At 33.2% G+C, this 11,584-nt stretch overlaps 2 protein-coding genes across 2 annotated transcripts; one reads left to right on the forward strand and one right to left on the reverse strand.

The window, feature by feature from the left end:
- Nucleotides 1–5,694: 5,694 nt before the first annotated feature.
- On the forward strand, nucleotides 5,695–8,479 carry LOC101250782 (pentatricopeptide repeat-containing protein At1g02060, chloroplastic). The gene has a single exon (XM_004235395.5). The coding sequence runs from the start codon at nucleotides 5,695–5,697 to the stop codon at nucleotides 7,825–7,827; it is 2,133 nt and encodes a 710-aa protein (XP_004235443.1). The 3' UTR covers nucleotides 7,828–8,479.
- Nucleotides 8,480–8,606: 127 nt separating this feature from the next.
- LOC101251072 (cell division cycle 20.2, cofactor of APC complex-like) lies at nucleotides 8,607–10,797 on the reverse strand. The gene is made up of 8 exons (XM_010319907.4): nucleotides 10,584–10,797; nucleotides 10,374–10,475; nucleotides 10,088–10,279; nucleotides 9,740–10,009; nucleotides 9,551–9,653; nucleotides 9,154–9,470; nucleotides 8,876–9,043; nucleotides 8,607–8,805 (listed from the first exon to the last, which is right to left on the reverse strand). The coding sequence occupies exons 1-8, from the start codon at nucleotides 10,668–10,670 to the stop codon at nucleotides 8,662–8,664; spliced, it is 1,383 nt and encodes a 460-aa protein (XP_010318209.2). The 5' UTR covers nucleotides 10,671–10,797; the 3' UTR covers nucleotides 8,607–8,661.
- Between the last annotated feature and the right edge of the window lie 787 nt (nucleotides 10,798–11,584).

Below are 11,584 nucleotides of genomic sequence, written 5' to 3' on the forward strand. Positions count from 1 at the left end.
AAACAAATTAAGATTTCGGTGTTCTTCTTTGCTACTACTTGGCTACTTTGCTTTGTTGAAATAGAAGTTGGATCAACTCGTTCTCATTGCTACCATCCCTTTCTGCTCAACCGTTAGAATTCCTTTCGCATTCATACGTTTACGAAATTTTATTGTTCTATTCCCCTATATATATAACTTCTTGTTAAACAATTGCATATGTGTCTAATCTTGTCTAAATAAATGTGCTTACTTGTGTAGCCATTTGATTGCTTTGGCAGTTTTCAAACTTGAAGTTCAAGTTGAAGATTAGCTATGAAGAGAGATTAATTCATTTAATACATATATTTGAATCTATATTTTTTTTATTCAAATTTTTGTAATATTTATGTAACTCTAAAGCTCTCGCATATGAAATATTTAGGGACCGCTTAAAGGGAGGGGAAGTTGTATGTTAATCATTTTTTTTATTTGTAAAGTTATTTGTATTAGAAAGCATGCCTATAGGTTCGTAATTTATTTGACAATTTTTTTTTGATAAAGTAATTTCAGATCTAACCATAAAAATAAAATAAAATAAAATCATATGTTGCATTTAACAAATTACTTGACTTTTGAATATATTTCATAGTTTGCATTTAATAAATTTACTACATAAATGTTCTACTAGTTTTTCTTTTTTTTTTACAAAGTTTTGCAACATGTTTTTTTTTTTAAAAAAGTCATTGTTCAATCCTCCTTTAAAGCTTTGGATTGATTATGACATTTGTTTTTTTAAAAAAAAAATTATAAGCATTATCTCCTAATCTATCGTTAGTGGAAAAGTCAAAGAAATTACGAGATTTAGTTCCAATTTTTAAATTAAATCGACGCATCCCCGAAAGTACCACCTACCCATGATTTTCAAAAGGAATTATGTGCATTTATATGTAAATATTTATGTGCCTATATGCAAACTGAATCTCTTAAATCATTTTTCAAAAATATAAACTATTGTTATTTCTCTAAGACCGACCTCAAATCAAAATTGTTTATATGGTGGAGGAGCGCGATTAACAATATCGTGACATCACTCCTATAAAGAAACAAACATTTTTTATAAATAAAAATTTCTATTCAAAACTTGCACAATTTTTCAAAACTTTACTTTCGCACATATTATTCTTGTTTGGTGTAGCATAATAAATTAAATCGAGTTATTTTCTATATCTTTCGTGCATATTATGTCTTCTTGTTTATCTCTTTGTTAATTGCTTAATATTTGCAATATTTGTTTATCACATACATCGTATGCTCAAATAATAAATAATTGAAGTAATTTTAATTGTTTAGTAATTTATTTGGGATATAAAATAAAAATAATAAATTGTTTGCTTATTTATCTGCCTCTTTTCTATCCCCTCGCCTATCTTTTTATTTAATGTTTATTTATTGTTATCACTTAGTTTTGCATGCTTAAATAACTAATAAAATATAATTATAATTTTTTTCTCAATTCTTTGATATTTTATCACTTAGACTCGCATATTTAAATATTAATTATAATAATAATATGAGCTATTTGTTTGATTTTTGTAACACATAGTCTCGTATGTTTAAATAAATAAAAATAAACTTGATTGTTTATTTATTACTATCACCTAGCCTTGCATGTTTAAAATAATAAAAATAATTAAATAGTCTTAATTGTTTTATATTCTTTATCACTTAGCAAGCTCAAATAAAATAATAAATGAAGTGACCTTATTTGCTACTTGTAACCCCCACATAGATTGCATGAGATACGGTCGGGACCCACATTTGTGGACCTCGAGGGATGCCTAGTACCTTCCTCTCGAGGTAATTTGAACCCTTACCCTGATTTCTGGCTTGTTGACATTAGCTAGACTTAGTTAGGTTAGATAGGTGCCTTAACGCGCCTTAATTCGTTAGGTGGCGACTCCAAACTCAAAATCTCAAAAGAGTTGTTAGGTCGTGCACAAAGCCCGTTTTTACGTAAAATGGGGCGTGACATACAGTATAATACATTTTAAGTAACAATCAAAATAAACATTGTAGATATAGTAACGATAAAATACAATACAATGAATAACAATGATCCAAACATAGTGTTAGAATACTTTGCATGTTATGTATTGCTAATGCATTAGTTATATTTTTTATTGCATATTGAAGAGTGAATTACTAACATAATGGATTTCTAGGTATCAATAATGTAAATGGATTTAGTATATGTATACGGTTAAAGATCATATTACATTTCAAAACCACTTTCATCTTTCCATCATAATTATAAAAGAATATTTTTGTAAATAAATATTTTAATATAATGCATGTTTTTTTCAATATATCAAATCAATAATGTATGAGAAATAATCTATATATAATTAATGTAAGTATAACTAATAAAAACATCACTAGTAAATTATATTTAATTTTACACACTCTATCAAACGACTGAGTGATGAAGTGAATTATTAATATACGGAACCTATTAAGAAGTATAATCGAAATAAAAGTGTAAGCTATTTGTTATTATTATTAGGGATAATACTCAATTACCCCCCTAGCCTATACCCAAAATCCTTGAGACACACCTTATCTTTGATGAGGTCTTATTACACCCTCCAACTTTTTTTTAAGTAATTGTTTACCACTTTCGTATCCTACGTGTCGAAAGTTTGATCGGTTTGTTCAACGCGCGTCAGGCTCCACTTTTGCAGCTTTCTAAAAAGTGACTATTAACTACTTTTACACTTTCCAAATTCGAAAAAGCTGGCCATTTACGTTTTCAAAATTACTTTACCAAAAAGAAGATAAAGGAACAAGGAAAGAAAGATGGAAAGTTTAGCTTGGTTTCAAAAAATCAACAAAGGTTAGAAATTTGATTTCAAACTGATAGTTCATTTTTTATGTTGGATTTTGATAGTTAGCTTTTGTTTCAGTGCTGCATGTGTGGATCGATTTCAATCGTGAAAGTGTGGGTCGATTTCATTCAGAAAGAATCGTGATTAAGTTGAGTTCAAAGGTTAGTTTTTCTTCATTTATTTTGTTTTTTGTTATTGTTATGCTTAGATTTTGCAGGGGTTATAATATGTTGTTAAATATTGGTTTCGATTTTGAGTGAAATATAACTTTAAGCTTATTTTTAGGGTTTATGTTATGGTTCTTTTAGATATCAAATTTCGTATTTTTAGATAGATGTTATTAATATATTCATACTTTCACCTTTATTGTTATGGGGTATGTAACTTGTTATTCTTACATTTATATGAAACGTGTTTTGAGAGTGGGTTGATTGGGTGGTATTATAGTTGAGTGAGTTATGTTGTTATAATATGAACCATGCAAGAAGATAAAGACGAGTTGGGTGTTGTGTTGAGTTGTCTTATATTCTGGGTTACAATAAAGTAACTTCATGTTGGATGTTGTGTTGTGTCTGTGTGGGTGTGGGGTTAAAGTTAAATAACATTATCCTAAAAAGAAAATATATATTGGGTGTTGTGTTGTGTCTGTGTGGGGTTACATACCTAATTGTAAGAAGATAAAGATATGTCGTGTATTGTGTTGTTTTTGTGGGGTATTGTGTTCTGTATGTGTGGGATTGGGTATGTTTTTTCTTCAACTTGAATTGTTTTTATAACTATTTGGGTATGTGTTTCTTTAGTCATATTATTACATTCTATTAGCAACTTTTACTTAATTATTGTTATGTTTATGCATATAGGTATGAGTGGGTTTACATTCATCACTTTAAAGTTGTATCATGGTAGGGCCTTATTGTATGAAGGTGATAAAGCAAGATATGTGGGTGGGTTAGTGAGTGAATATTATGATATTGATGTGGATACAATATCATATTTTGAGATTAAAGACTACATTAAAGAACTAGGTTATAGCCCAAATTACAAATTTAGTGTCAATATCTCCTAAGATGCAACTATTAGGTGGCCGGACACTAAATTTGCAATTTGGGCTATACCCTAGTTTTTTAATGTAGTCTTTAATCTCAAAATATTTGTATCCACATCAATATCATAATATTCACTCACTAACTCACCCACATATCTTGCTTTATCACCTTCATACAATAAGGCCCCACCATGATACAACTTTAAAGTAATGAATGTAAACCCGCTCATACCTATATGCATAAACATAACAATAATTAAGTAAAAATTGCTAATAGATTATAATAATATGACTAAAGAAAACACATACCCAAATAGTTATAAAAACAATTCAAGTTGAAGAAAAAACATATCCAATCCCACACATACAGAACACAATACCCCACATAAACAACACAATACACGGCATATTTTTATCTTCTTACAATTAGGTACAACACAACACCAAACATATATTTTCTTCTTAGGATAATGTTATTTAACTTTAACCCCACACCTACACAGACACAGCACAACACCGAACATGAAGTTACTTTATTGTAACCCAGAATAAAGACAACTCAACACAACACCCAACTCGTCTTTATCTTCTTGCATGGTTCATATTATAACAACATAACTCACACAACTATAATACCACCCAACCAACCCACACTCAAAACACGTTTCATATAAATGTATAAATAACAAGTTACATACCCCATAACAACAAAGGTCACAGTATGAATATATGAATAACATCAATCCTAAAAATACGAAATTTGATATCTAACAGAACCATAACATAAACCCTACAAATAAGCTTAAAGTTATATTTCACTCAAAATCGAAACCAATATTTAACACATATTATAACCCCTACAAAATCTAAGCATAACAATAACAAAAAACAAAATAAATGAAGAAAAAAAACTAACATTTGAACTCAACTCAACCACGATTCTTGCTGAATGAAATCGACCCACACTTTCACGATTGAAATCGATGCACACATGCAGCACTAAAACAAAAACTAACTATCAAAATCCAACATCGAAAATGAACTATAAGTTTGAAATCAAATTTCTAACCTTTGTTGATTTTTTGAAACCAAGCTAAACTTTCCATCTTTCTTTCCTTGTTCCTTTATCTTCTTTTTGGTAAAGTAATTTTGAAAACGTAAATGGCCAGCTTTTTCGAATTTGGAATGTGTAAAAGTAGTTAATAGTCACTTTTTAGAAAGCTGCAAAAGTGGAGTCCGGCTCGTGTTGAACAAACCGATCAACCTTTCTGATTATTATTGTCACGTAGGTACGAAAGTGGTAAACAATTACTTAAAAAAAAGTTGGAGAGGGTAATAGGACCTCATCAAAAATAAGGTGTGTTTCAGGTATTTTGGGTATAGGCTAGGGGGTTAATTGAGTATTATCCCTTATTATTATTATTATTATTATTATTGTTATCAAATTATTTTTCAAAAAAAGGAAAAATACATAATAAAGAAAATCAATTATTCTCTTATTAAACTTTGAAAAAAAATAATTTATATTTTTTTTAAAAAAAAAAATCCCTCTTCCCCAAGCCCCAACTCCTTGTTTGTCCCCTACACACACACCCTACCTCTCTCCGGGAAAATCCCCGGTGTTCCCGCCGCATATCTTCTCCACAAGATCAAATAAACTTTCTCATGATTTTTTGCTTCACAATACACAAAAAGATTAACTTTTGGTCAGCATAATTTCAAATTGGAGAAGGTTGTAGCAAACATCAAAAGGGTAAAAATAATTTGTAGAATTCTTGTTTAACTGTCAAATGGATTAGCAAGATGGCGATTGTTCCTTTTTCTTCAGTAACAGCCATCTTAAGATACCGCTTTTTCTCTACTCTTGTTCAGATTTTCTCCGAACCCACCACCAAGACCAAAAATGGCAAAAATACCAAGCCGAAATCATCTTCTTCGAAATCCAAGAAAGCTAGAAAAATTGCCACTATCATCAATACAAACCCATGGTCATCTCATCTTGAATCTTCTCTTTCCTCTATCACTCAACCCTCCCTCTCTCACACCACTGTCCTTCACACACTCCGATTCATCAAAATACCTTCCAAAGCTCTGTACTTCTTCAACTGGACTCAAAAAATGGGTTTTCAACACACCCATCAGTCCTATTTGCTCATGTTGCAACTCCTCGGGAGTTCCCGCAGCTTAAATTCAGCAAGGAACTTTCTTTTATCTATACCCAGAAGGTCGAATGGTGCTGTACCGCTTCAAGATAGGTACTTTAACACTTTGATTCAAAGTTATGGTAAAGCTGGGCTTTTTCAAGAATCATTGAAGGTGTTTAAAGTGATGAAGTCACTTGGAATTTCACCCTCTGTTGTTACGTTCAATAGTTTGTTTACAATTTTGCTCAAGAGGGGTCGAACTGGTATGGTTTACGAACTGTTTGATGAAATGCTTAAGACATTTGGTGCCAAGCCTGATGTGTATACTTTTAACATTTTGATTAGAGGATTTTGTATAAACTCCATGGTTGATAAAGGATTTAGGTTTTTTAAGGAGATGGAAAGGCATGAATGTGAACCAAATGTCATTACATACAATACCATCGTTGATGGTTTGTGTAGGGCAGGGAAAGTGGAGATTGCACATAACGTGTTAAAGGGTATGGCCAAGAGGGGTCATCAATTGAGTCCTAATGTTGTAAGCTACACCACTTTGGTTAGAGGGTATTGTGAGAAGCAAGAGGTTGAACGGGCTCTTGATGTTTTTGAGGAAATGATAGATCGTGGTCTTAAACCGACCAGTATAACTTATAATACTCTTGTACAAGGTCTTTGTGAGGCTAAAAGATTTGACAGAATAAAGGAGATCTTGGAGGGTACTCTAGGAAGTGGAGGACTTATTCCAGATACATGTACTTTCAATACATTGATTACCTATCACTGTAATGTGGGAAATCTGGATGAAGCAGTGAAAGTTTTTGAGAATATGTTATACTTAAAGGTGAAACCTGATTCAGCAACATATAGCATCCTAATACGGAGCTTTTGTCAAAAGGGATACTTTGATAGGGCAGAGAAATTATTTGATGATCTAATGAAGAAGGAGGTATTGCTCCGTGATGATGGCTGTACACCTCTCATTGCAGCATACAATCCCATGTTTGAGTATTTCTGCAAGATTGGCAAGACAAAGAAGGCTGAGAAAGTATTTAGGCAACTAATGAGGAGAGGAACTCAGGATCCTTTTGCTTATGAACTCCTGATCAGGGGGCATTGTAAAGAAGGCACATTTAATGATGCACATGGACTCTTAGTTTTGATGTTGAGGAGAGATTATGTACCTAATATTGTGATTTATGAGTCCCTAATTGAAGGTTTGCTGCAAAAGAATGATCCTAAAGTTGCTTACGATACTCTAGAGAAGATGTTGAAAAGCTCCCATCTTCCAAGATCTTCGATTTATCATCAAATCCTTACAGAACTTATCAAGAAAAATTGTGCAAGTGAGTGTGCTTCCTTGGTGACACTAATGTTAGATAACAAAGTTAGACAAAACATCAATCTTTCAACTGATACTGTGAAGATACTCTTCCAAACAGGATTAAGGGAGAGAGCTTTTGAGATTGTAAGGTGCCTTTATGAAAATGAATACGTGGTAGATATGGAAGGTTTAGTTGCTTTCCTTTGCCAGCGTAGAAAGTTATTGGAGGCATGCAAATTATTGTTATTTAGCTTAAGTAAGGGTCATATTCTGAATGTAGATACATGCAGTACTCTTTTATCTGCTCTCTGCAAAGCACGTAGAGCTTCAGAAGCATTTGAGATTTACTATGAGTTGCTTGAGAAAGGAGTCCAACAACCTTTAGAATGCATAGAAGAGTTGGGGCTTGCTCTTGAAACTGAAGGAAGAATTAAGGAAGCTGAATTTGTTAAAAAGAGAATCCCAGGCTAATCTTAGTCAGATAGATTGGTTCAAGCTTGTGCGTCTGAACAGAGATATCTGTAGTCTGTAGCATGCAGGAGTGTTCTACTGATGTCAACCACATTTGTTCTGAGGTTTGCATATGGTGGTTGACTTACATGACGATGCTATCTGGGGCTGGATGCCTCTGAAATGTGATTATGAGTGATATCAGGTTCATGATTCCTGTTTCTCTTGACAATGGAGAAGTCTGATTTGGACAGACTTGAAAAACATTGAAGAGCAAAAACAACTTAATAGTCCCTGAGCTCTCTGGTTCACCGTCTGGAGCAAATCTGTTGCTTAGTAATGTTACCTTGCAGGTACGGTTATTTAAGAGAAATATGGTGCAAGTACATGCGCGCAGGGGACAGGTTCTACGCGTAATTACAAGAGCGTTGGACATGTTAAACAGTCAAAAACTCCATATTTTCTTTCTCCAATTTTAAGTCGTCATCTGATCTTCTTCCTACCAAGCATTATCAGTGATTACAATTTTATTAAAGCTCTTGCTATAAACACACGGCTTCAACCAAGGGCCTGATAGACTTGTACCGTGAAGTTTATACATTATTTATTAATTTTTGGCTTTTGTAAAAGAAACCTTCCAAAACCATTTTTATTTGAGCAACATTCTTCATAATATTCTTCTGAGTCTCATGGCAAATGCCTGTTTTTCTGGAATTGAACTGGATGTACTATAGCTTTCTTTACCACGAGATTAGAAATCTATGATATATATCACGCATGCTGAGAATTGACACAGAGGATGGTAGAATACATATTTCAAACAACATCTTCATTTCAAAGTTCAATATCATCTTACTATCTCACTGCTGATGCCTTAAAGGACAAGAGATTATCCAAATGTGTTACATTTTCACTGCTCTCCTGTGGGGGACCAAATATCTCCCAGAACCTAAGAGTCTCATCTGCTCCAGCCGATACCACAGTCAAACCATCAGGGCTCTGCATGAAGAGAAGAATCTCAATTTTGATAGAACTGTTACTCCTACTTTATTTGATGTCCGAGTCTCACCTGAGAGAGATGCAGAATTCTTGATGAAGAAGCATGACGCAATGGCTCTCCTATTCTAGCCATGGAAGGATAACTCCATAAACACAACTGACAATGAGATTCACCTCTTCCAAACCCATGGCCACTTAATATCTCTTTGTGATGCCTGTTCCATTGAAGTCCACAAATCTGCCAATTTCATTCACAACAATACAATGCATATGAGGAAAATTTGTGATTAATCTATAAACTGAAATGTCATTGCTCAGAAAGATTGCGAAAGTGATGTTAAAACGTACCTGAGCTCCAGTTTCATTGGTGCTGATGCATGTCCCCTTCTGTGTGTTCCAAATCTTAAGACATCCGTCATCTATGCCCCCTCCAGAGGCTAATACATCACTGCTATATGGACACCAAGCTAGGGCCTTGACTGCAGCTTGATGTTCATTGAACCTGTGCGTATAATGCCTTGAGCTCATCTTGAAACTATCCCATATGTACACCAGATTGTCATTTCCACCACTGGCAAGTGCATTCCCTGTACTAGACCACTTCACCCCACAAACTTCCCCTCTATGTGCTCTTGTTACAGAGACCAAATTGCTTCTTGCTCGCACTGCCAATGAGACTTAAGTAAGTAGGTTGCTGTTACAATAGAAATTAATCAAATACATCAATGGAATAGCTTAGTACTACCATCATGATTAATAATAGCTCTGTCTTTACTTCCTGAGGTTAAAACATGACCCTTCCATGCAACACAACCCACTCTGCTCTGATGGCCTTGCAGGTCTCTCACCTGTTTATGTGAACGAAAGAAATCGATCACTTAAATGTAAACAACACTATTTCTACTACAATGTAACCAACATTAACAAGTCTTACAAGCCTGGAAGTCTCAGCATCCCAGAGCTGGAGTTTAGAGGAATCACAACCAACTGCTACTATTTTCCCATCATCAGACCATGCTACACTAGTAGGACAATCGTCTTCACGCTTCACTTCCATCAGTACCGCAGCTTTTTGCACTTGAGCATTCCATATGTATAGAATTGACCCCAGAACAACAGCAAGTATGTTGGATTTTCCCCAATCCATAACATTCGAGTAATAGTCATCCGATAAAAGAGGAGCATCTAAAGCTCGAATTGCTTTCTGCATATAATATATCCCAACATATTACGTAACACAATCAATAGTGTCTCATAAACTTCATCTAAATTCAAATCTTACCAAAGGAAACTTTCGATATCTCCTATTCTCATTAATTTGCAGGGGAATTTCTTTGTCACTACGCCTCATTTCATCAATTAGACGCGTAGAGTTTCTACTCCATTTAGGACTTCCTCTAAAAACCAGCATTCTGAATGGTCTTCCTTCTACATCCAACTTTAGACTTTCCTCCATTTTCCTTCTATATTCATCCTATCAAAATCATACAAGAAAACAACTAAAATGGGTGTCCAGATACAGAATTTCTTTCCACAATCAGAAAACGTGAAACAAGAAAGAAACTAACATTGAAGTTGGGTTTTTGGAGTTTGTTATTCGTTCTGTTGGTGAGTAATGTATGTGCTTGATGAAGATCCATCAGGCTTCTATTGGGTATAAATCTATCACCCTGCATCACAAATACACTCAAAATCACACATCAAAATGCAGAAAAACAGAAATAAACAAAGGCGAAAAAAAGAAAGAAGAAAACGCATAGTATGGATTGATTAATTACAGGAAAATCATAGTCGAGCGGAGTATCGTGAAGTCGAGTTGGAGAATACCAATCTGGTTGAATTTTTGTTAATGAATTGTCATTCATTTTCGTACATTTCAAATCTTGTTTTGTTAAATTTCAGAGTTTCGATCTCGCTATTGAACAAAGCTTATTGATAATGGTAGTTAAACTTAATGGCTATTTCGCGCCAAATTAGTTTGTTCACTAAAGGAGACGTCGGTTTGTTTCCCCTCAACGGTAATTATTTCTTTTATTTATTTTAAATATAAAATAAAAGAGGAAATTGTAAAATAAACATATTTGTATTATAATGAATGTCTATTACGTAGAGTCCTTCAAGAAAAAAATTAAAAATTTTACTTAGAGACCAAGTCAGATTTCCTATAAATAAAGGGTTTCTTCCTTGTTAATCAGATCAAATTAGTTTGGATGTAATTTTTTTTTTTCAATTTTTTTTCTCAAAACAAGTCTATTCATCAAGATGATGACGAGCTAAGAATATCATAGCTTTAGCACAATCTTGCGTTGATGTTTTATTTACATCTTTTATGGTGTCTCCAAGACTCATGCATTCAAATCCCATGAAAGATAATTTTTCTCTGAGCTATAAAAGATAACGAACTCAAATTTTTTAAAATTAGTCATATTAAAAAGAATGAAAATAAATAATACCTTAGCCTTCAAATTATCTTCACTCTTGAAAGTCAAGGAAGGTACTACTCTTGAAGGTTCATACCTTGTTTGATATAGCTAAGGTATTATTTATTTTCCTTTCTTTTTAAGATGGCTAATGTTACGAAATTTGAGTTTATTGTCTTTCATAGTTCGGGCAAAAACTATTTTTTATGAATAGCTGAAATCTATTTGGATGTTATAGGTCTTGAAGATATTATTAACGATGAAAATAAAGCATAAAAGATTGTGATAAAACTATTATATTCTTGCGTCATCTATTTGGATGTTATAGGTCTTGAAGACACCATTAACAATGTAAATAA

Source organism: Solanum lycopersicum, chromosome 3 (assembly GCF_036512215.1).
Source record: "Solanum lycopersicum chromosome 3, SLM_r2.1".
Lineage (NCBI taxonomy): Eukaryota > Viridiplantae > Streptophyta > Magnoliopsida > Solanales > Solanaceae > Solanum > Solanum lycopersicum.

Excerpts from the sequence above, each read along its gene's own strand:
- LOC101250782 (XM_004235395.5), top strand. The coding sequence starts at position 5,695 with ATGGCGATTGTTCCTTTTTCTTCAGTAACAGCCATCTTAAGATACCGC.
- LOC101251072 (XM_010319907.4), bottom strand. The coding sequence starts at position 10,670 with ATGAATGACAATTCATTAACAAAAATTCAACCAGATTGGTATTCTCCA. Across the intron at positions 9,654-9,739 it reads ATGCTGAGACTTCCAGGCTT|GTGAGAGACCTGCAAGGCCA; the intron begins GTAAGACTTGTT and ends TCACATAAACAG. Across the intron at positions 9,471-9,550 it reads AGCTATTATTAATCATGATG|TGCGAGCAAGAAGCAATTTG; the intron begins GTAGTACTAAGC and ends TCTCATTGGCAG.